This window comes from Thalia democratica, chromosome 2 (genome assembly GCF_965202585.1).
Source record: "Thalia democratica chromosome 2, ktThaDemo2.hap1.1, whole genome shotgun sequence".
NCBI lineage: Eukaryota > Metazoa > Chordata > Thaliacea > Salpida > Salpidae > Thalia > Thalia democratica.
Window position 1 is genome coordinate 46,756,056 of NC_139166.1, and position 26,652 is coordinate 46,782,707.

At 25.2% G+C, this 26,652-nt stretch overlaps 2 protein-coding genes across 2 annotated transcripts; both read left to right on the forward strand.

Moving 5' to 3' along the window:
* The first annotated feature begins 12,001 nt into the window (after positions 1-12,001).
* On the forward strand, positions 12,002-15,037 carry LOC145828621 (uncharacterized). The gene is made up of 4 exons (XM_082936378.1): positions 12,002-12,234; positions 13,492-13,729; positions 14,050-14,204; positions 14,770-15,037. Exons 1-4 carry the CDS (start codon positions 12,002-12,004, stop codon positions 15,035-15,037), a joined length of 894 nt encoding a protein of 297 aa, XP_082792504.1.
* A 4,299-nt stretch (positions 15,038-19,336) lies between these two features.
* LOC145828622 (aromatic-L-amino-acid decarboxylase-like) lies at positions 19,337-25,199 on the forward strand. Its single transcript, XM_082936379.1, has 11 exons — positions 19,337-19,409; positions 19,681-19,889; positions 20,490-20,610; positions 20,936-21,094; positions 22,643-22,761; positions 22,888-22,954; positions 23,286-23,380; positions 23,547-23,614; positions 23,850-23,940; positions 24,399-24,623; positions 25,008-25,199. Exons 1-11 carry the CDS (start codon positions 19,337-19,339, stop codon positions 25,197-25,199), a joined length of 1,419 nt encoding a protein of 472 aa, XP_082792505.1.
* The last annotated feature ends 1,453 nt before the right edge of the window (positions 25,200-26,652 follow it).

The following is a 26,652-nucleotide window of genomic DNA, read 5'->3' on the forward strand; positions in this document are numbered from 1 at the left end:
CTGTTTTTTAATATTTTTGTCCAGTACATTTAAAATAGGTAAAGGTTGTATTTATAATTTGTATTAGTGTAGTAACTAATTTTTAAATAAACTAAAAAGTTAACCACATTCACATTTAACATAGTAACTTTTCGCTATAACAAAGTTTTAAAGTAAACTTCTAAACTCATATGCATACTTTTGATATTAATTAACTGCTTATACGTTTTATACCAAATGTTTTTACTCCAATTATTTTTATGTACACTTTAGTTTAATTGCAGGAAAGTAGCAGAAAATTTTGTTTTTTTAATAAAAACCAGCAGTATCTAGTTTTAAACTTCAGTTTGAAAAAATACTTTTAGTAAAACACTCGATACAGATAATAAAAAAATGGTATAATATGTTATACGTAAAGTTTTGATTCATAAAAAACTTAAAGGTACATAAAAACAACAAAAACATTTTGATTTGAAAAGTTTTGAATTTTGAAGACCTTACCAAACTCTTTTAAAGAAACTTTTAAAACTAAAGAAACACCTAGAGTGTATTCAAGTTCTGCATTACAAATAAACATTAAGAAGTAAAATATTTTTAAAATGTAAAACTAGTAATTTCCTAGTTAAATGTTTGTGTATAAAACAAAAAAATGTTAAAAGTTTTTTTTTTCTTCAATATTGTAGCATAAACTTTAGTTTACATTTATATTAAAACTTGATCAAAAGAAAATTTGATATTGAATTTATTTCTTGTTTAAACACATCCGGACAAGAATTCATTTTATAAAAACTGTTTTTGATAATTAGAAATATTAAAAAAGAACTATTCATTAAATACTTTAAGCCCTTTCTCAAAAAAAAACGTGTTAGACTTGTTCCTTTTAAGTAGATTACAGTCAAGTCATACCAACAAATTTTAAAGGCACATTAAGTTAAATATAAATTTTGATTTTAAACTTCAAACAACTCACAAAAGCACGTAAAGCTCATAAAAATAAAAACTTGACAAAAGTTAAAAGCTTAAGTAAGAGCATATTTTTCATAAGTATGTGTTTAAAGTTTTTTAATTGATCAATTGAACTCCTTTAATATGTTAGTTTTGTACGTGTGTATAGTTAACTCAAATAGTTTAAGTTGTATTTCTAGAGTCAATCATAGTTTTAGAGTCAATAGAAAAAATTCACTTATATAATTTTTTTGTTTTTGTAATTAGTTCACTTATTTTAGAAATGCAAGTAATTTTATATTTTTCTATACAGATTTAGCTGATTAAAAAAGACAAAGCTTATCGTTGTAACAATACAAATTTTATTAGTATAGAAAACTTTGAAAAACTTCAATCATTATCTAACTTTTTAATTTGCAAAGAAAAACAAACAGAAATTTTAAAATATAAAATTAATTAAACAAACTGCTAAAAAAATTCAACACCTATTCAAACGTATCGAGATAATAAAAAAGCGCGTAAATAAATATTGAGTTATAAAGCTTTTCTTTTTTCTCACTGAAACTCTGCTCTAAAACAAAACAATTAATGATAAAGCGTTTTGTATCATAAGACTTTAAAATTTAAAAAACGATTAGATCTAAGATATAAGTTATTTTTAAGAAAATACTTTTAGCGCTTTTTTTTTTGAACATAGATTTGATTTTATTTCCGATTCTTTTTTGCATTTGTCTTGATTTTAATTAAAAAATACATAATGAAAGTTACTTGGCATTTCAACTACTTTTTTTTGATAACTTTAACAAAACAATGTTTAATTGTTAGCAGTTAACTTTAAAATAAATTTTACTAAAAATTTACTCAAACTAACCAAATATTTAAACAAAACATCAACAATCATTAGCTAGTTGTACAAGCTAATCAAAAGCAACGCTGCACTCTTCAAAATCTACACATTCAGTAAAAGCGGCAAGAGAGGTTGCCCAAGCGTAACGATAGTGGCATTTTTTATGAGTGTTGCATCACAGAGTTACTTTCCGGTTCAACAACTTTTGAAAGTGCTGGAGCAAAACTTTTAACTTAGAACTATCATAAGCAAATTGTTTATTACAGGGATAGTTTATACCGTCCAAAAAATCATTTTTATAAAGTTTTTAGAGTTATTAAATCAAAATCGAAATAACTTATATTAAATTTGAAAAATCACAATCTTTCTAAAGGTTTAACAAATTAGCAAAGCTTACTTTTTTTCTATTAAAAAAATTTAGCTTGTGTGATGTGTCAAATTTTGTGAAACTAAGCAGCAAAAAGGAAGTAAACACACAATAAGCTCCCTTGCTTGCTTAAACCGATTTCCTCCGTTTTTAATCCAGTTAGTATATTGCAAAATATTTTTATTGAATAAAAAATATTCTAAAATTCAAAAAAATGTATACTGGCCATCTTCAAACTAGGTTCTGATTTATTTTAATCAAAAATATATAGTTACTAATAACAATACTTTTTTATAGTATAACAAATTAAAAAAAGCTAAAAACATTTGTTCCAAGGTTCAGAACAAACACAAAATAATTTAGTCTCAAAAAAAAATTGCCTGAGTGAAAATTTCATTTTCTCTAAACTAGTCAAATAAAGCTCAGTTATGATGCACTACGACATCATAAGAGCACAATAGGCCACTTGCGTTATGATAACTGCCTAAGCAACTAGTGGCAAACAACATTGTTTAATAAATGAGAAAAAAAAGCCACATATTGTAACATGATATTAAATTGGTTTGTAATTTAAAAACAATAATATCTAATTGTTATGAAAACAGTTATATGGGTGATATTTGTTAAATGTAATTAAAATTTTCAGTCACAATTAAACTGTTTAAAATTAAGTCTCGAGAGTGACTATTTTACTAAAAACTAAATTTTAAATTTTTTTTTCGTCTTTTAATATTGAATATTTTACTAATAAAAGTCGAAACATTTTTCTAGATTACCTAATTCCAGCTATAGTATGTTAAATAGTATATAAACATTAAAAAAGTTAAAATAAAACAAAAGCCTAATAAAAAAGTATATTTTCTGCTAACAGCTTAAATATAAACTTACTTTAGAAAATGTTTCTTCAAACTCAATCTAGAGAGTTTTAAGTTAAAATTCGAGGTTTTCAGAAAATAAGAATTCAACACTTTGAGTCTTTGACAAAGCTACAGATCGAAGATTTTAGGCAAAGCCTAAATAAGCGTCATTACGTTAAAAATTGGCTGAGATAGTTTCTTTATTTGATATCTGCCAAGTACCAGTCACTATTCTGGTTGGATAAATAAAAAATTTCCACAAGTAAGCTTAAAATTCATTTTCAAGACTAGTTAGCTCATTTATAACAGATTTTAGTTCATGAAAACAGAACTCGACTTAGTTTAAAAGTAAAAGAATATATAAAACATATATTTTTTAACAGTTACTAATATAAAGTTAAAACGTTGTATGTAAAGAAAACAACAAAACAAAAAACCATTTAAAAGAAAAAAAATATTAACAGTACTTATATATAAGTTATATTTTAAAAGTTATATATTTTCTTATTTACAGTCAGGTTGTAAACAAGTAACTATCAAAACAAATTCAGGTGATTTTAGATAAAAAAACAAAAATGTTTTGTTATTTTCTAAAACTTAAACAAAACAGTTTATTTTGAGAAGGTATTAAGAATTAAACTTTGATATTTGCATTCATCATGTAAATCAGTAATTTATTGTTAATTCAAAGTTGATTAAAATAAATTCAGTATGTAAAAGTTAAAAGTTTTTTAGTTTTAATATTTTTCAAAAATTTTTATGACTTGTTTATACTGACAACTTAAAAAGGGTTTATGATAAATGTTTAAATATGTGGTCTATTTTTATTTATTATTTGTTTGGTGTATACATTAATTTTTTGTTTTAGTTTAAAATTTACTGTTTAGTCTTTATATTAGTTAGTTTACGAAACTATTTACTAAAACTTAAGGTGATACTGAACTTTAGATCAAAAACTTTAAAAAATGTTTTTAAATATAATTAGTTATATAAGTATTAAAAAATCTAAATATTTTTACCAGGTTTTAAATAGTTGCCGAAACAAAACAAAATTAGGATTAAAAATAATCTGTAGCTTTTGTATTTTAGTGGTTTAATGGTTTAGTGCTGTTTAATAAGTATTTGTTATTAGATAAGATCATTCTTAAGCACTTTTATGATTACAGTCATGAAATGAATTTGATTAGTTTTTTAAATGTTGTGTGGCTAATTTTGTTAAACTCAAAACTTTGGCATTTCCAAAACAAAACGTGAAGAATTTTATAAAATATATTTTTTAGAAATAGTGTAAGAGCGATTGTTGTTTGTCATAAACTCACTGCCTGGTTTTTATCAAATACATAACTTAGTATTTTTAAAGAGAAAAGCCTTAGTTATATAAGCCAAATAGAAAAGTCTTTAAATAAAATTTATAAGGATAATCTATTTATTTTAATTTGATAAATTTTGTTTTAAGTTTTTAAGAAAATTGTGAGAAAAAACAAGTTAAATGGTAGTTAACTTAAAATGTTTCGTATAAATTAATAAGTATATGGTTTTTAATTGTTTTGTTAATTTAATTTACATCTAACTTAACAACATTTACTGCTGATATATCATAATAAAAGACACGTCCTATTTTTTTATTAGATACTAAATAAATTATTTGTTTTTCTTGTAAACATTAATTTAGATTTCTCCGTCATGAAACGAAACTCGCGTCTTTGATGCTTTTGTTTTTCTTCAGAAGTAAACAATCTTGTCACACTCCCTTATTATAAATTTATTTATAGTATTGGTGCATTGGAGTTTCGAAGTCAAGTTTACCGCTTTGGCGTTTTAAATTACAAATTAGTCACAGGGGACACATAATCTATACACCTGATCATAACTGCTTTGTATATAAAGTATTGCGGCGCGACAATTTATTAGCATAGCTTTTTATAACCTCGCACTATAGCTTATTGATTTAAATGCTCTGCGTGCGACAAAAGAATCATTGATTTTTTTTAACGTTTCTTAAGAATGTGTAGAACCGCAAAGCAAAGTCACAAGAAAAATCACAAAAGTAGCACACAAACGAAGCAAACATTGAATATGCGAGAAAAACATAAGCGAAATGACCACCTCAGCGTTCTAATTTATGATGAATGAATTTTGTTCTTTTTTTTCTTGACCTCAACAATTATCAAGTCAAAACAATTTTATAAACTTTAAAATTTCATGAGTTTTTATTAAGATTTGAAAAGTGAACTTGCTGAAAGTAATAAGAACATTTAATGTGTCACGTCTTTTGTGACATCAAAAAATTTTTCAATATACTTAAACAATTTCAAAAATTAATAAAATTTAATTTGAATTTGAAAGTTAAAGGTATGCATAATTATTTAACTAAATACTAACTTTCCTAACTGAATAACTTAAAAGCTACTGAGCTATAAATAATAAGCTATGTTAAAATACTTCAATAAACAAAAACAAAAAGTGGTATATAACTATATACGATACCGTATAGGTTCTTAATTGGTCTCGTGATATAAGTATAACAGAACTTAAAATAAGTTTGTTGTCTGAAAATACAATCTAGAGGGCAAAAAAGTTAAAATATACACTGAAAAGTTATTTACCATATAAGATACTCAAATGATTTTTACACTAGATACTAATTTGATTTAATTTATTTTAATTGCAAATATAAAAAAACAGTTGTACATTAATAACTAACAAATAAATTAATAAAAAAAATATATATAAAAGTAATACATATTTTTTTCTTTTTTGTTTAAAACCAACTTATAACAATTAAATTGGTATACATGTAAGTTTTTTCTTATAAGTTTATTAATTGTAAGTAAGAGAATTCATAAAATAATTAACCTACTATATAAACAGTTTTATTTCTGTATTACAAATTAGTTTGTACAATCAATTAGATGTACAAACAATTTAATTTTTGAATTAAAAATTAGTGTATATTACGAAGTTCATTTTTCACTGAAAATAAAATCTAAATAGTAGTTAAAAGTTTAAGGTAAGCATATTTATTTAACTGTATAGTAAACTTTTCCAAGTGTATAATTAAAAAATTGCTGAGCTATAAAAAACTTGCTTTAAAATTGCAATAAACACTTAAAACAAAAACAAAAAGCGATATATAACCATATATAAAACCATATAGGTGTTTAATTAATCACATGATAAAAACATAATTCAATTGAAAATCTGTTTATTTTTGTAAATACAATCTACATAGCAATATATTTAAAGTTTACATTGAAATATTATTAACTATATAAAAAGTTAAATACTTTTTGAATTAGTTATTAGTTTGATCTTTTGTTTTTTATAAAACTATAGAATCATAATAATTTATTACTAAATAATAGAGATATATAAACTAAAAGGCATATACTTTTCAAAAATCAATTTTATACTAATTAATATGGTGTACATGACATTTTTTCTGTAAGTTTATAAATTGTAAGTAAGAAAATACGTAAAATAATTAACAAGCAATAGAATTAGTTTTAACTTTGAATATAAAATCATTTTATATAACTAAAGTTGTTTTTAATGAAAAAAGTGTTAGTAACAACAGTTTCTAGAAATTTTTCGGCTTAAAACAAAATTCTTGTATAAAACAAAAATTGTAACATTTAATAAAGTATATGGTATTCTATAATTCAAAAAAAAGCATTAATAATAGACTATGCTGGACATGATCCGCTTAAAAAAATGTTCTACAACTAGTTATTTCATTAATGATTGTTATTATTCAAGTATACAACCAAGTTTTTAAATATAGTAAACAAAACTTTAATTATTAACTTTGTTTTTAATAGCTTCTATCTAAATTAAGTTTTTTTTTTGTTCAGTGTTAAATTGTTTTAATTTATATTTTTGACCTAAAGCAAAAACTAAGATTTAGAAAAAATTAATAGATCAAAAACTGGAAATAAAATGATGATCTTTTAAGTTTAGATAAATATAAATCATAAAAAAGTATATGTAAATTAAAAAAGAAATAAAATCAGTAAAAAGATTTAATTATAACAAACAAAAATGACAATATTTTTATACTTAGATTTTTTTTAATATGTTTTTCTAAACTAAATTGTAAAAAATTAATATCAACAACTTAATATTTAAAACAAATACTTTATAAACTTAAATTTGAAGTAGTAATACTTGAAAAAATAGTTTTTCCTTAAACTTAGGTCTATAAAAGTATAAAATTGTAGGTGTTAGTTTGAAGATTAGTAAGTGCATAGTAAGTTAGCTTCATTTTATTTATTTACTCAAAGGTTTTAATAAAGCTTACCTGCTAATTTAACTTATTTTTTATTTACAAGACTTTTAAAAAAGCACTAGTAAAAGCTCTTGTTTCGCTGAGCTCTTCTCACTGTGGAGAGTGAGATCCTGCTGCATGGGCAACAGCTGGAATCTCAATGTTATGCCCTGGCTTTGTGCTTGGAGAGGTTTACTCCAGCTTCGCAGGTTTTTCGCGAAGACACAACACGGAATACGGCAGTTACCGGTGATAAGCCTAATCCTGTTTGGCGAAAGGATGGGCGCCAGGGGTCGTACTCGTCGGTAGGAGGAATTTTTTAGTTCCACTGAACAACCACCGCCTGCCTTAAGCTGAGCAGCCCTCAGCCAATAAGGTGTTGTTCCGCCACAGTTTACCTTCCTCATTGGGTGAATGGGGATAGCTTTAAGTGAAAAGTAAACTGAAACTATGTCACCTGACAAACATAAACGTAAAAAGAGACCCACTCTTAAACTGGGAAGCTGGAACGTTCGTACCATGACTCTTGCTTGACTGCAAGAGTTTAGAATAACTAAAAGCTAAGCATTCGAACAAAGGCTAACGTTTACCGTTCCTGTGTCTGCAGTACTCTGCTTTACGGTAGCGAGACATGGACGTTACCTAGCGTACAGGAGAAGAAAATCAATACCTTCCACCTACGATGTCTTCGTCGCATCCTTGGAATTACATGGCAGCAAAAGATCACCAATGAGGAAGTATTGAGACGTACTGGTCTTACCACTATGTACTTTACCCTCAGTCAGCGCAGGCTTCGCTGGCTCGGTCATATCCTGAGAATGAATACTGAGCGGATCCCAAAGTTTCTATTGTATGGCGAGTTGGTCGTTGGCAAACGAAACCGAGGACGTCCAAAATTACGTTTTAAGGATGTATGCAAGCGCGACCTAAAAAGCTTGAATATTGGAACTGATGATTGGGAGTTGCTTGCAAATGACCGTGCCAAATGGAGATCAACTATACACAAAAGACTGCAAGAAAGAGAAAAGGAATATTTTAGAAAAACGAAGAAGAAGATGAAGAAATAAGAAGCAGAATGAATTTAATTGTTTTTTTGTGTGTTTGTGTTTTGTTTATTGCATCAATGTATGTTTTTTTTTTTTTTTTTTAAACATGTAATTTTTTTTCTTTTTTTTTTCTCTGTGCACAACACGCATAGCCGATCTCGGCTGATAGCGGGCCTTATATAGTAGTAAAAGTTATTATACTATATATTAACTGTTTGTTTTTAAAGTGATTTCTAATAACTTTGCTACTAACCGAATAAAAAAAAAGTTTCGGGTTTGAGCAAGTTACTTTTAGTGTTCAAAATTGACCATAAGTTCTTGTACTAATTCAAAAATGATTTATCTTTTTATAAGTACAAAATACAAACTTTTATTGTTGTAAACTATAGTAAGGGAAACTTAAAATAAATTTAAACTAAATATGCTCAATTTAATGTACTTCCTTTTTAGTTAGAGGAGTACAGTTCTTTCTCACTATATACAAAGTCACCTAGAAGACAATTTTAAAAGAAAATTTACTCAGGGATCGGCGAACTGTTGCCAACAAAGCAAAAATTTTTGATCTGCGACGAATTTTTCAGATACAAACAAGCTTTTTTAAAACAAATAAAAAAAGTATGTTGTAAAAGTTTGCAGTATGCCCTTAATTTGATAACTATCAATATCTTTAGTTTTTTATTATTTCTGTTAAAACATTTTTTATATGCTGATTACTACAACTGTTTTTTGAAAGTGTGACACGAGGAAGGCTGCCCTCTATACTAGGGTCAGTGTATGGAATCCGGCCCGCAAAAGATAAAACCCGCGGCCCGCGAGTATGTAAACCTGGCCTGTAAAACCAAATTTTTAAACTTACACTAGATTATCTGGGATGAAAAATAATAAGCAAAAAAGCAAAATATTTGTTTTAAGATTGAATCATTGTAGTTAAACCAAGTAAAATTAAATTTAAATTTTCAGTTTAAAAATTATGCATGGTCTTAATTTATTACTTATTCAGACATTTTTTATTGAAAATGCATAGGCAAAGTATTGAAGAGTATCTTTTAACAAATAGGATTAAAGACTAAAAACATGTTATGTCATTATTAAGAACTTTTAATTTAGAAGTTGTTAAAGCTGAACTCAAATTGTTGAAGTGTCCAAATGTCTAAGGTGATACATTTTTGTAAAATTTTTGATTAAACAAGATTTTCAGTGATAAATCTAAACTTCTTTTTTGTTTCTTTTTCTATTATTTAATTTCATTGATAATTTCATTGGTAAATTCATGGATATCACCAGGTAACCATTCTAGAGGAGCACCTGATAAGTACACATCTAAATTATTACTTATTTTATGATTTTTACTACTATTTTGTACTATTTTTATTGTTTTATTGTTCTAGTATAAGTTTTTTTTAAATAAGTCTTTTAGAGAATATTATTAATTTTTCAAGTTTTTTATATCGAGTTTTAACAATAAAGAAAAAAAAAATTAAGTTCAAATTTTTAAAAATTATAAAAGACTAATAGTTTTCTTTTTTTGGTTTTGTTCATTATACTTTATAGTTTAAAAAAAATTATATATTAATTTATTCTTGATACTTGCTACTACCTAGCAAAGCGGTATAAAACAAAAAATAGTTAAAGGTACTTAATGGTTTACGACTCTGTAACTAAAGGTTCCTTTGTACACCTGGTCCTTAGATCAAACTTTTCGAGTGCCTCTATAAATAATACTAAAGGTATTAACAAACTAACGGTGTTTTACAGGTTGACAAACTATAAAAGAAGATTAGAAAACAACTAATAGTGCTAAAAGTAGTCTTACAGTATAATTTGAGCTGGAACTGGTGATAAATGCATGGAGCGTCACTTTTTACCAAGCTTAAACTGTTTTAAATGAGAACTTTTATATTTTGAAACTGTTTTCTTTAAAACTTTGTTTTGTGATAAATAAAAAGATAGTTTGCTATGTAAAGTAGTAATAGACTATTTTGATCAAAAAGTTTTCGGTTCATGTAAAAGTGTCGCTCCGGGCATTTCTGACACCACCCAGTTTGATGAGTTTAGAATTATGGGATAACATAAGACTAGTTTAGTTTCTCAAAATCAATAAAAAAACAAATTAAAAAACTAGTTTCACTATTTTTACTTTAAGTCTTCGTTTTAACAGGGAAATTTTGTTAAGATAAGGGTTACAAAATTAATGTTTATCAGAAGTAAAAACAATAAAGTAATTTTATTAAAACTTTTATTTTTTGACTAATTTTAATCATTTTTCAAAGTTTTTGTTGTAATAAGTAATAGCTAACTTTTTAAAATTTTTAATCAGTATTTATTAAATTCATCATCAATAAAGTTAATATATTTCACGCCATCAACAATGGTTAATGAATTTCATACACGATCATCAACAACAGCATCATATTTATCTAAAAAATGATAATAAGGGTACTACATAAGAAATTTTCATAAATACCTTAGTGATAAACTTAATTTTTAGGAAAAGTATCTCAACAATGTAGTATGCGTTCAGCCAATGACTGACATAGCTTATTTAGTTGTAAAAAAGTGTAATAAAATAAATTTTAAAACTTGATTAAATTTATTCCTACCTTTAAAATTGTTTGTTTTAAATTCTATTTAAAATCAAAAATACTTAAAAATTTTAAACAGTAGTAAAACTGTTATTTAAAAAATTTTGGTCAAGAAAATAGCTGTTGCTTTTTGAGAAATAAATGTGGTTAAAATGTTACCGTTTAAACAGTAAAACGTTTATTTATACATTGTTTTGAACACTGTCTTAGTGTTATAAAGAATCATTTATGTTAAAACTACGTACTTATTACGCAAGAAAAATTTTTGTTGTTAATAATGACTAATCATTTGATAATACATATAATTCTAACTGATGCTCATTAATTAGTTTACTTATTTATTGAAAAGTGTTTAGAAATAATTGACTTATTTCATATTTAAAATAACTTGGTTTTGATAATAAATTTATGTTAGATAAAAAAGCACTAATATTTGAAGAACAGTTAATAAACATTTTCTAGAACTTCATTGATTTATATGCTCAGTTATAAAAAAGAAAATAAAAATGTCTGTAAAATATACTTAATATCTTAGTTGTGCAACTTTTATGCTATTATGTTAATTTTTTTTTATCGGTCAGTTAAAAATCTAGCATAGTTAGTTTTTCTTGCTTAAATTATCCTATCTGCAACAACTTATAACCTAACTTTATCTTGAAGAACTTGAAAAACTTTAAAAAGTTTAAATAAAGTTTTTAAGAAATGATAAAAAAAGAACAAAAAAATAATATTGTTTACAAGACTAGTTTAATTGTGGTTATTATATTTTGATATTCACATTGTTTACAATTTTCCAAGCAATTTTTTTTTATATATAAATAAACTTATTTTTGTTATTTTATTAAAATACAAATTTATTAAAACACAATTTAAATTTTTTATTACAAATTGTTACATCGCATGTTAAAAAAGTTTTAACTTTACTATTCTCCTTAATGTTTTTGTTCTTAAACATTATAAGGCTTAGTCTAATTTCAACTTCTAATTTTACGTCAGTCTAATTATAAAGTTATTCTATGCAGACAGTTCGATATGTGTATTAAACGTTTTAAAAACAGACATTTGTACAACTAATGTTAAAATTTTATTTAACTTCATTACATTTAACTAAATGACAACAACATCGTCTTCATGGGGTTTTACAAATAGAAGCAATACTACTGCAAGCTTTCCCACTACAAGCACTAAAATACTTTACACAAATGATGTACGTACGATTACGGCAATTTTCTCATTATTAATTGTCGTTGGTGTTTACTTGACGGTGAGCCTGATTATTTTCACTCGTCGGGTCAAGTATGTTCAGGACATAGTCTGTCAAAAAAATTCTGCAGCAAAAGAAAGGTTTGATACAAGTTTCATTAAAAAAAATTCACACTTTTTGTTTTGTTCTGTTACTTTACAAGAAAAAAGCATGTTTACTTTTTTGTAAGTAATATTAATAACAAATTCTAACTAAACCAAAACATACGTCTTACTAGTAATTCAAGTTTTAGAGGTAGTTTTTATTTAAATTACAATCAGGAGTAAATAAGTCTGTAATAATCTGTACCAATTTTAATTGGTTATATCTATGAAAACTATTAAAGAGCTTGAGTTGAAAACGAGCATTATTAAAAATTACAGAAGAGTAAAAATAAGTTGCATAATATCTGTTTTTAGGAGTTTATAATTTTTTAGTTATCTAAACACTAAAGAGAAAACTAAAAACTACTGTTATACTAGTAAAACAAAAACTAGATTTATTTTATACTTAAAGTGTTACTTTTTAGGTTAAAATTCTATAAGCTTAAAAAGACCTACTTTTCTGCTTAGAAATAAACAACCTTCACTTTTATAAAGCTTTAAAACCGATTTTTTTTTTACATTTTTTCCATTCTAACTAACTTTTAAATCGTTTGCTTTAAAACTACTTTTAAAATATCAAGAGCTTTTTTATTATAGTGCTACTGAGTTTCGATAATTAACTTAAAGGTAAAAGGGATCTCTATAAAAAGAACCAGCAAACTTGGCCCGCGGCCCAAAATCGGCCCTAAAGTCAAAATGTGCGGCCCGCGAGGTACTTTTAAGTTCAAAATGTACCTTTTCAAAAACAGTATTAAAAAAAGTTTCCGTGGTGAAAGCTTAACATTAGGCTTAACTTGAAAGCTATATTTACTGAGTACTCATTGCTAGTGCACTACTATTGCTTATTTTATCATATTAAAATAGTAGTTTAATGTCGATTACTTCAAATGTTTTGAAATAACTGCACTCTGCGGAAGACTTTTTTATACAGTGCGGCCCGTAAGCAAATTTTTATAGGAAATTTGGCCTACAATTTATAAAATTCTGCCGACCCCTGCTCTATGATAAAAAAATAAATTTGTCTAATTCTCTATATTGGTATTAACTATTGTGCAAAGTGTTGCTATATTTTAACAATACCTTATTTTATCGTTTTCCTTTAATTTTTTTGTGTTAAAATTATAATGTGTACTATAGTAATTTTAAATATATTATTATACGAGTATAAATATCTATTGAATTTTTTGACAAAAAAAACTAATTTGTCTTAAGAATATAAATTTAAATGTAACTTTAAAACAAGCTAAAAAACAGGTTTTTTGTTGAGAACATTGTATCAGCACTGCTGCTTTTGTCAGCAGTTATAACATTAGTTCGATATGCTGTTGTCTTAGTTGAGTTGTATACAGGAAGAGAAAAGTCTAAATATAATGATGTAAAGTGCACTTGGCTTAGTCGTTTTAAAGCTGCGTTAGGTTTGATCACTAGGTTGTGCGTTTATTCGGTTATGTGGATCAGACAGAGAAATTTCAACAAGAATCTATCAGTACAAGTTTGTTTTGCAACCTAAATATTTTTTAAGTTAATCAACAACTTTTATACTAAGGTATAAAAACTATATTGATGACAGTTTTTATAATTTTCGGTCATACTGTCAAAATTTAGTTATCATATATATTTTTTTAATATATACATATCTTAAAATATATAACTAAATTTTTTTCATGTTTTAGTTAATAAGCGCAATTTATTTTTATCTAAGATGTTATAATAAAAAGATAACGTAAATAATTTTTATTCTGCAAACATAGTTGGTAAAGTTTATTTATCTATTTAACCAAAGTTAAAAGAAAGTTAATTTATTTTCTTTAGGGTGCAGTAAGTACAAAACATAACATAATAAGTGGAATAGTGATGGTATTTCTCGTTTCAACCTTCGTACTTGGAATTGTTTTAGTGTTCACTGTTCGTAAATTCGAAGGCAGTCTGCAAGGCTGTAAAATAGTTGCTAACGATGATAGAAAAAGGTTCTTCACGTTCCTAACACATTTTATTTTCACCATACTTTTCCAACTTCTTCTGATTTCTCTGCTTATTTATCCACTCATAAAATACAGGTAAAAGTATTAAAGATTGTTTATAGTTTAATATCACAAAAATAATAAGTTTATAAGATAACTAGTCGTTACAGCTGTGCATACTTGATAATAAAAATTAAGACATACCATTTCATTTGGTGTATTTATTCAAGATAAAAAACCTATTTTTTTATACCAAGTGTAAAGTACAGTTTAGTTTTAAATTATTATTTTTAATTACTATTTAGCATAATACTTACTTTTATTATAGTTGCTTTTATTTTACATAAAGTCAAAGTATACTAAATATCAATTCTGTCTTCTACAAGTAGCTAAAACTAGTAAAGATCTTTTTTAATATTATTCTATTTTGTTAATAATTTTAAAATGACTGTATTTGTTAAGCTTTAGGCGACAAAGTTTATAAAAAAATTAATACATTATAAGGTTTACGGTATCTAATATATCGATATGAATATAACGTATACGTTTTTCTTTTAATAATTAACTACAGAAAAGATTTGGAGAGAATGGACACTGATCAAAAACTTCATCTGAAAGTTCTGAAAAAACTAGTCATTTGCACTTCAGTAGAAATTATATTCAATGGTGTAATGCTAGCAATATCTCAAACAATTCCTGCAGATGCCCATAATTTGTACCGACAGTTTATATACGACATAGACAATTTAGTTTTGTTCCTCTGCGTTTTAGTTTCATTTAGCGATTGGAAGGACAGATTGTTATCAATGTGCTCGTATTTTGGTGAAGATGATTGTTAATAAAAAAAAATTGCTGGTATAAAAAGCTAAAGTTGAATAGCTATGTTTTATGCTAAAATTTATAGTGTTAGTCAAATTTACTTACAGTTTAAATTTATTTCTGTTTTCTTAACGCTTTTGTATTTAACTAATATGTACATTTTAGTTTTGTTGTATCTAGAAAAACTAAATGAAAAAAGTATGTATGTATGTAAAAACTATCTAGGTTAATTTGTTTAACTTTAAAAAAAATAAACATTTTAATTAAAAATATTCTGTTCAGTTGTTTTCTCTATAAGAAGTCAATTTTTATATTAAAATTAGATTTAAGTCTTACTTGCACAGTTTAAGCACTGTTCACTTTCTCAAAATTGAGTTCTATAACCTAAAGAATTTTTCGGGGTTTTGTTTGTAGATAAGTTTTGTTAGGTTACTGAATCAACTTTTTTAAAGCTAATTGAGTAAAAAAAGATACCAAACTTAATATAAAGTTGGTATATGTAGTTAGAAAAAAATTAAATGTAAAAAAACAAAAATTTCAAAGTTTGCAACTTGTGAGTTTAAAGTGTATTAAACTTATTATATTATAGAAACTAAATAAATAAGAACATTTTAGTATGTTAGAAGTCTATGTCAAACTATTTTTCTTAAAAATAAACTTAATGTCAATTTGATTAATAAAACTATTATAAAAAATTATAAAATAAAAAGTAAAAGAGTAAAAAAATTAAAAACCTATTAATATTTTAGTGGTATAGGAAGACCAAAACAAATTTATACGCAGACTGTTATCTAAAACTTGTAGACAACAAGTGCAACCTTTTAGAAACTATTAGATTACGCGTGAGTAGTTTAATTAAAACATTGAAACAATGAATCTAAAGATTATTTACATACTTATTATAACAAATTAAACTAAAATAGCTATATAAAATACAACTTTTAAGAATTAGTTTTGGTATTTTGCATATGTAAACTAAAAAATACTCTGGTTTAGAGAGTCGAATTTAAAAGAAAAGAATGAAAACATATGTAAGTGATGCTTACTTTAAAGTTAAAGAGTATACATCCCTTCTTTTGTAAGTCTATAAACAATTTAATTTTTACTTTCCTTAGAGAAAATCTTAAAATTAAAATTTTGTTTAAAAATCATTATTTTTAAGTTTTAAACTATATATATATTTTTGAATTACCTAAAAAAAAATTAAAACATACTTGTTGACTTAATGAAAATATTGAAAGTTTAGATAAAAAGCGCGTGAAACTTGGTGAAAAGTTAGTTTACTAAATAGGAAAACAAATACTATAATTTATTTTAGAGAAGAAAATACTTAAAAGTTATAAGAAAACAGTTTTGTGCAGTTATTCTTAACCTGATAATTCTTGGTGATAACAAAAAACTAGCGTAAATTTAAATTTAAATTGCATAAACAACTTAATAAAAATTTCTAAAACTTTTATTAGTTTTAGTTTAATGGAACGGTATAAATAACAAACTTCAAATTAAAAACACTTCATAATTTAAATAGTTTCTCTTTTTCACTTTAAAAAAGATTTAATGTATATTATATTCAAGTTACTTTACGATAATTGTTTAAATACGTTATTTAATTAAAAACGAACTACAGAGTTAAAATACTATTGAAAAAAAAACGAAATGTTCTGAATGTAAGTTTAATATAGTATACATAAAGTTTTCTTTGAAAAAATATTGTAAACTATAATTAAAGAACATACATTTTCTTTAGTCTTAAAAGTTTTAAAATCTTGTCTGTTTTTACTTATGGTTCGAGAGTTTTAGTGACAATAATTTTTAGAATTATATACCTTTTTAGCACAACTCCGTATTTGACCTGATTACAGTTTTTGATTTATTCGAAAAGTTGTCATTTTTGTTATATATTTTAAAGTTTTGTATAGTTATAAAAAATAAGCTTTTCTTGACTGTTAGTAATGATGTTTTAGATTTGTATATTTTTTATAGTGACAAGCAAGTATACAATTCTGTCGAGCTTAACGATATTAGTTGAAGGCTGTATTGTACATAACGCGTAAAATAATGCAATTGAATGTTAACTTTACTGGTTGTGAGTTGTTTCTGGCTTCTTGTAAACTTCTTATCAATCTAACAAGGCAAAAGCTAGATATTAGTTTTAGTATATTCACTACATTTCAATGTACTTCTATTTAGACAAAGTATGCTTTCTTTTGCATTCCAATTTTCACTTTTTTAATTAGATATAACTAAATTTTATAAGCGTTTTGCAATAAACGACAAAAACTAAGTTTAAATAAACTAATAAATCTTTAGAAATTACTTATATATACATATAAAACAAATCAAGCTAAAAACGTTTAAGTCTTTCAAAGTATACAAGGTTTACGTCAATATATGAAATAGTATACCGTCAGGCAGATGGCTATCATAAATTTATTGACTTTTTATTAATGAATTGTATAAAGTCGTTTCACTGAACATAAAACCATGTATTTAAGTTTTTTAAACAGTATGTCAATGACTTTAAAAAATTTTTTTGTTTATCTTATTTTAGACAAAGAGAAAACAGCACTGTAAATAAAATATTTTTAAGAATTAGTTTAAGAGTATACTCAAAGTAACTACATTTATTTTATCTAAAATTGTATTAAGCTACTTTATATTTCAGTAGTTTTTAAATTGAAAGCTAAACCAAAATAATGCTTTACAATTTCGTACTATAAATACATTGCTTTTCAAAAAAAGTTTAAAAAAATTGCACTATGATAGACATAAACTTTAGTATTGAACCCATTTCTACCAGTCTAAATTCTCAAAAAATAGGTTCTTTTGTGTTGTTACATAAAAAAGTTAACATTTTTAAGCGAAGTTTTTTTTTTTTTCCAAAAAGATAAATTCAATTTACTGACTGCAGCATATATTTATTAAATTTTAGCAGCAGTTTAGTTTAGGAATCAATAATCCTAAGTTAGTTTTAAAGAAAATAAAACTATGTCAGCAAACACTAAACTTGTAAAATTCGTTGTCTGACAGATTTATTGCATACGCTTTACGGTTTAGAAAAGCCAAGTTTTTGTTTCCGAAAAGAAGGCATAGCTATCAATAAATAAATTTTGCTTGGACGCATACAAAAACTAAATGAGTCAACATGATAAAAAAAATTTGTTCATTCAAAAACTTAATTATAGTCTTTTACTTAAAGAACAGTTTTTTGTTTGTTCTTCAAAAGTCACATTAAGGTACTGTAACGCAGTAGTGTATGTAATAGTATAATAGTTTTATATAGTAGTATGTATACTATGTAATACTTTAATGTATAACACTGTTAATTTTAGGTATAACTTTTATGTTACTAAAGTTGTTATGTTTATGTTGTTTTTACAGAATAGCTTTGTTTTTTATCTTTAGAAGTTAAACATACATCAACTTAAAAAAAATAGTAGTTTTAAAACACAAAACAATCTAAATTAGTTTTTTTATATTTATGCTCAGGGACTTATGTAACATTCGTTTTCAACTATAACAGGTAAAAATTTTTTGTGAAAGTTAATAAAAAAGTTTGTATAGTTATTAATTATATTTTAGTTTTGTATTTGTACACTACTTTAACTAAATTTGAGTAAAAACAGTCTATGTTTTTTTTTTTTCTAATATTTCTTATACTTTTTTACATTAAATTCTAAATAATTCTTAGTTTCGATTTTTCTAAATTACTAAATTTAACCTTGTTTAAAAATTTTAAGACTTAGCTAGAGCTAAAATATCTTAAGTTACACATTTAATACTTTAAATTTAAAAGTAAAATAACATTAAATATTGTATATGTTGTTCATTTCGTTATCAATTTTTACTTTTCAGTAAAATTTGATAAATCTCTATAAATCTGAATTAGTAATATTTGAAGGAAAGCAGATTAGTAATAAGTATATTAGTATTTCTAAACTTAAAAACTTTATGAATAAACTAGAAAACAATGAAAATCGATCATCAAAAAAGAGCACTGAAGTAGTTTAATCAGCTTTAATTTTATTTTTATATAATAAAATGTAAATATTTAACTAAGTATAAAAAATTTATTACCATTTAATGCTGTTTCTAAGTAAAATTATATTTACCAGCGTATAAAAATAAGTGCTTTAAATTACTGTTTTAAAGTTGTAAACCAACATCTTAAAAAAAAATCTACTAAAATAAGTAATATGCAAAAAAAAAAACAGTATTTTTTCTTATTATAAAAAATTCAATCTTACTATACTTAAAAATTAAAGGAATTTCCGCTTTTGGGGTTAACAAAGAGCGAGTTTGAAAAAGCAGCATGTAAAATGATTGAAATTGTCACTAAATACCACGACACATTAAGCTCACGAGAAAGCTTTCCAGCTGAACTTAAGTTTGGTAAGTACCATTATAGTACAAGCTGAAAAAATGTTTAAAGTAGTTTGAAATTTAATAAATACAACTGATACACTTTTGTAGTTTTATGTTATAATTTTAAATAAACTATTTCAACTACTTTTTATTTAATTTTTATAAATACTTCTTACTTATAAAATTGTTTCTAATAACATTTACAGTTTAACTCATGTAAAATATAACCTAAAAGCTTAAATATATCGAAAGTAGTTTCCAGACCATTTTAAGTCACTCTTACTGTTTTAAAACTTAGGTTTTATGAGAGACATTCTTCCGAAAACGGCACCGAAGTCTCCTGAAACTTGGAAATCAGTTTTTGCCGACATCGAGGAAGTAGTATTCAAAGGGATGACGCACTGGCATTCATCCGGGTTTCTCGCCTACTTCCCGTGCGGTATCAGCTACCCCGATCTGCTAGCTGAAATGCTCATCGCCAGTTGCACTTCCATCGGTTTTTCATGGGTAAATAACTTAAATTAGTTTTTATTTTTATTATCAATTTGTTTTCTTGGCCGGCTTAAGACTGTGGGTTTTTTTTTAACTTGCTGCAGTGAGAGCTAGTGCATAAATATTTAGCTTTAACTCAACAAAAAAAATATTAATTTTATTTAAATATCTAAATCCAATTCTAAAATTATGTTTACTGCAGGGGTCGGCAGCCTTATATAAGTCTCGGACCAATTTTTCTATAAAAACTTGCTCGCGTGCCGCATTGTATAAAAAATGTCTTCTGCGAACCGAAGTTATTTTAAAATATGTGTATTAATCAACATAAAATCACTACTTATAACGAAAAATGTGATAAAATAAGCAATATTAGAGCACTAGTAATGATTAGTTAAAAAATTAAAGCCTTTTACCCCTGACATTTTCTTGTTAACCTTTTTAAAGTACCTCGCAAGTCGCAGATTTTGGCTATAAGGGTCGCATTTGGCCCGTGGGTCGCAGTTTGCTGACCCCTTGATTACCCTAAAGTTAATGACTTTCAATGACCATACACCTTTTCTCTAAATGATTCAACTGATACTAAAACATATATAAGTAATTTTTACCATTTTAAAGGCTGCTTGTCCGTCACTAACAGAATTAGAGCTTCTAATGTTGGATTGGGTAGCAAAAGCAATTAACCTTCCAAAGCATTTTATTTACGAAGAAAAAGGCATTGGTGCAGGATGCATCCAAAGTAAATCTTTAAAAATATGTTTAAAATTAATACTTTATTAAACTTATTAATACTTGGTATAAAACCGTAGTTTTTAATAATTTTTTGAGTTGCCAAAACAAAAAACAATATTATGACTTTTTTTTTATATTTTATATACAAAAACAGTAGCCACACTTTTAAATTCAAAGCATACAATTTTGTATATATAAAGAAAATATTTTTATTTGAAAAGTCAAACTTTACATAAACTTGTACAAATAATTAGTTATAAAATATTTTAATAATTATTTAAGATTTTATTTAGTTTTAGATTATTTTTGTCCTTGACATTTTAAACTAATAGATAGCGCAAGCGAATCCACGTTGGTGTCTTTACTAGCTGCAAGAAGCAATTTCATTCGTAATGAACTGGCCAAAGATGAAACTAAAAGAAAAATTGAAATACTTGGTAGTTTAGTAGCATACACCTCAAAATATTCTCATTCTTCTGTTGTTAGAGCAGGTTAATTTTCAATATAAATTTTAAATAGATTAAATTAAATAACCAAGTTTTTCAAACTTGTAATTTTTAAACAGCTTTGAAACTAAAACTGTGTAAAAAATGCTTAGACATGCAACTTTATATAAAAAAATAAAATAATAATAGTTTTTTGTGTTGTGTTTTACTTTTTTTTTAAACTTTTGACAACAATGTTTTTTTGTTTAACTCAAAGTGAAAATTGTTTTAAACTTGCTTTAAATATTTTCTGCACAGTGTAATCTCCTTAAAAAAAAAATAAAAAATGTTTTTATATTCCAGGATTCCGCATGTTCTCAGATCGTTTTCTTAATTATTTCCTATGCTTAAAGTACTTTCTAAAGAAACAAATTAAAAAAAATTGAATAAAAATTTTTATCAAATACTAAGTTTTTGCCATTTGAATTTTTATTATAAACGTTTAGAATATAACGTTTTGTCCTGGACAAGACGTTAAAAGGGATCCGTGGTGTGCGACTCAATAACCGAAAGGTTTTTTTGTGCACCAGATTCTAAGACCAAATGTTTTGAGCGTATTTTTTGTCGTTCAATAAACTATATATAATAATAATTGCTTAATCGTTTGCTAATAAAAGATCCTAGTGAAGTAACTTCACTGGAATATAAATAATAACAAATTGTACAGTAATCTTCCTTTATTATACCAACATATGTTTCTGTGTGTTAACGAACCAACACACTTCAACTGGGTTATGTAAAAAATAATTACTGTAATGAAAGAATAGAAGCATAGAATAAAAAGGATGTATACATGTTTTTCATTAAGATAAAATAATTTCTACAGATAATAGTTAATAATAGGTAAAATACTTAGTATTAAATCCAACTGTTATAAAACTATATAACATTTGTAACTATTAAGTCTAAAACAAGTAAAGTAAACTTAAATACACAACAATTTACTTGTTTTAGACTTAATAATTACAAATATTATATAGACTTAATAATTACAAATGTTATATAGTTTTATAACAGTTGGATTTAATATTAAGTATTTTACCTATTATTAACTATTATCTGTAGAAATTATTTTATCTTAATGAAAAACATGTATACATCCACTTTATTCTATGCTTCTATTCTTTCATTACAGTAATTGTTTTTTACAGAACCCAGTTGAAGTGTGTTGATTCGTTAACACACAGAAACATATGTTGGTATAATAAAGGAAGATTACTGTACAATTTGTTATTATTTATATTCCAGTGAAGTTACTTCACTAGGATCTTTTATTAGCAAACGATTAAACCTATATTTTGAACAGTTATAATAATAATTGTAAATTTAAACAAAATTAGCGGCTGTCATATTGTACTTTTTACAAAGATCTTAAAACAGTTTTTTTCTAAATAGACATATATATTTGTAATATTGAATTTACCAACAACAATTTAGACGATTAGTAAACAATTTTACAGAAGCTAAATTAAGTATTTAACTATACTTTTTTTTTATAGGGTACTTAAGCTATTTAACACAAGATATTTTAACTAAACTATCAAACTTTTACAGCTAACATTGGTTTCGTTGATATGCAACTTTTAGATGTAGATGAAAAAGTTTCATTAAGGGGTGAAATATTGCAACAACAAATAAATGAAGATCGAAAGAACGGAAAATCCCCGTTCTATGTAATTATTTTTATAATTTTAAAGTGATAAGCAGAAATTTTCTTAGTTTTTCGTATAGAAGTTATATATTTTTTCATAAAATAATAAATAAATAAAAAGTTTTTGATTGTTCATTTTGTTAACTAGGTTTGTGCAACATTAGGAACTACTAGCTGTACGAGTATTGATAACCTTGTTGAAATCGGTAAAATTTGTGAGTCTTTGATAAAATTTTATCTGACTTCTTATTTAAACTTTTAAATATCATAACAATTTTACTTGCAAACTCATGTTACAAAACAGTAGAAAATACATAAGTAATTTAACAGATGTTAAGCTCTATTTATATAATTGCTAACTGTTTTGTTAAAAATGTTTTGACATTTTATTTTCTTGTTAAGACTAGTATTATTAAAAAAAAACTTTTTTTAGAAGCTTATTAATTTTTCTAGATATAAATTGTTAATTATACTCAATTTAAAACTCTTACTCTTAACATATTTTTTCAAAATAGGTAATCTTATTTTAAAAACGATGTTTTTAAGGTAAAAAAGAAGGGTTGTGGCTGCACGTAGACGGGGCTTATTTGGGTTCAGCACTAATTTGTCCTGAATTTAGGCATTATGGCGACGGAATGGAGGTTATTTTTTATACTTATTATCAGTTTTGATAATGTCAATGTTATATAGTTTTTCAATGAAAAGGCTACTCTAGCGTTAGTTTAGTTTTTGTATTTAAAATTAATGTCTTGTGGTAGTTTTTATGTGATTATTTTTTAATTTTTTACAACAAATATAAATTTACAGTTCGCAACCTCTTTCAATTTCAATCCGCATAAGAATTGGATGGTTGGCTTCCCTTGTGCGCTCTTTTGGTAATAAATAACTTAAACTAGTAAATATATCTATAGTGTTTTAGTCCTATAGTCTCGCTACACATTGCATTTTTTATTTTTGTTAGCATAAGTTCCTAGTGTCTATTTTTTGATGTAAAACACTTTTTTGAAAACTAGTGGTTTTAATATTTTTAATAAAGTACTACCGAAAAATTTGTAAATTTTATAAACTTAGTTATTCTAGTTTATTAGTTTTTACTTACAACTGTTTTAGGGTAAAAGATAAGAAGCTAGTCGAAAATTCATTTGATGTCAACCCAGTTTATCTGCAGCACAGCAAACAGTCGGAATCTGTTGACTACAGAGTTAGTAGTTTGTTTTCTAAATCTTTATAAAACTTTCTGTAGTTTTACATACTTACAAGGTCAACTTTTTGTTTTTATTGTAACTTTTATAGCTATGTGTTTTAAATACATATAAAGTCTAAAGTATCTTCAATTATTCAATTTAAAAGCTTCTAGTAATATTTAAAACTGTAAGAACTATAAATTTAAATACAATTGAACTTTAACGGATATATAAATGACCAGTTTACTAATTATAAATCAGTATAGTCTTGGAACTTTAATATTCTACGTGTATGTAAAAAACTAAAAACTTTTGTTTCGAACAACTTAAATAGTTGTAATATATTTTTTTAATTAATTACTTAAAAATAGAACCTATGAAACCTTTACAATTTTTGAGAACTTTTTTAATAATCTAAAGTAGTTTGTTATTTTAATAAATATTGTTTTTAAAAATTTTTTACTTTTTATAAAAGCACTGGCAAATGTCACTCGGAAAAAGATTTAACTCAATAAAGTTGTGGTTTGTGTTGCGAATGTATGGAATCGAAGGCATCCAGTCAAACATTAGGAACGGCTACAAAGTTGCTTTGTATTTTAAGCAGTTGTTGCAACAGACAGAACACTTTGAGGTGCTATTTGAAGTGAAACTTGGTTTGACCTGTTTTCGATTAAAGCCGCAAAATTTCGATGTGAAAAATGTTAGTTAGAATTTTAATATTATTAAATATATGGTATTGAAGTTTTACTAAAGCTAGTACTTTCAAGCAAACCATACAGCTTAAAATTAATATATATATATAAATTGAACAAACATAAATTTTTTCGAAAACATTAATTCTTACTTGATAAAAGCATGTTGTCAAAAACTGCCCTTTTATAGAGATTAAACATAATTTTAAAATCTTGTTCGACTGTACAAGTGTGTATGACTTTTTTATCAGTATACTTTGAGTTTCAATGTGTATGTACTTTTTGTAGGTGTTTTAGAAATTTTGTAAATTTTATTTTACTACTGTAGATAATTTTTAATTTCACTATTAATTCTAATGTAAAAAAACATGACAAACCTTACTAATACTTAGCTAAACAACCTGAATGAGCGGTTTTACATAATGATCAACAAAAGTGGAGAGTTTCATTTATCACAATCGGTTGTTGAAGAAGTAAGATTTCTTCGCTTTGCTGTTTCAAACAGGATTATGACTTACGAGCACGTTGATAAATTTTTGGCGAAGTGTCAGTTGATAGCTGATCAACTACTTCAAGAATTTTAAACGTTAAAAATTCCAAGAATTCTTATGTCTGTTTAAATTTGAAAAGAACACTCAGTACAATTTTTATTTACTGTTGAATTTTTTGCTTGGTTCTAAATCTAAAGGTATTTTAGATATTTATCTATTAAATTAAATATTTTTCATGTTTAATGTACAATTTTGGTTTATTTTTGTCTTTTTGTTGTATGTCTTTCTGTATAAGTGGCCTAGGTTTTGATGCCTGGGTCCTTCGTATGACAATAAACTTACAATAATAATAACAATAAATATGAATTACAGTTGTAAAATCTTAAGTCGTGGTTGTTTAAACAGGTTAACTTATAATATTCTAGCATGAATATTGTATCAGTTTGTTATTCGCTTTTACTTATTTAAACTTCAGTAAAAACGTAACAATTCTTTATTTTGCAAAGTATATGGCGCATATTTCTATAAATAGATTATACAATATGATTACCAAATATAATATATCGTTTGAAATACTTGTAATCAAAGCTAAATTTATGCTCACATGTCCACTATATGGTTTAATTTTTAGTTTCGAATTTAAATACTTCGTTAATGCAATTAGAAACTTGCACAAGCCTAGAAAAAGTCATATTGTACAACTTTTTCAGGGCTTTAAAATTTTTAAACTAAATTAACACACTATTTTAAGAAGGTGAGATTAATGCGAGGTTGGTCAATACATTTTAAAATCAAGAAAAAATCAAGAGAAACTTTTGACATCTTATAAATACATTTTTTATTATATCAAAAAAAAATACAAAAATTTTTTTTGTCATCTTAAAACTGTTATACGTTTGATTACCGAAGAAACAATTAGAGATTTATACTTTTAAAAAGAGAGCAGAACATATATACAGAATATAACAACAAAAATATTAATTTTACAAGCACTGACGAGCTCTTTGAGCGAAGTATTTATTGCAGAATAAACTTTTGAAAAACAAATAGTACATCTTAAAAATGGTTAAGCGTATAATTTCTAATTTAAAATCGACTTCAATAAGTTCTATAATAATTCTAGATTTTATTTTAATTAAAGATTGGTACTTTAAGCAATTTGTTCGTTTTAAATTGACGTAACATTTTTTACAAACTTTTATAAATAGTTTGTACTTTATACAGCACAATTTTTAGCAAACATTGAATAGTTAGCTAAACATAAATGTCCTTATGAAACTATATTATGTCTTAAATTGTGACTTATTGTTGTTTATATTCGTTTTGGTTAAGAAGTATTATAACTGAGGTACCCGGAAAAGCTTTGTCTTGTAATAAACATCTATCTGATTTATTAATTTTTGCACCTTGCAAATTCTAAACGTTTTTTTTTAAATTTTAATTTGTACAAATAAATTTTTTATAAGATTTAGTATCTATAATTTTAAATAATTTCTCCTTAAATAAAACTTACCAAATTCCACATGGAGTACAGTTTTTGTTGCTA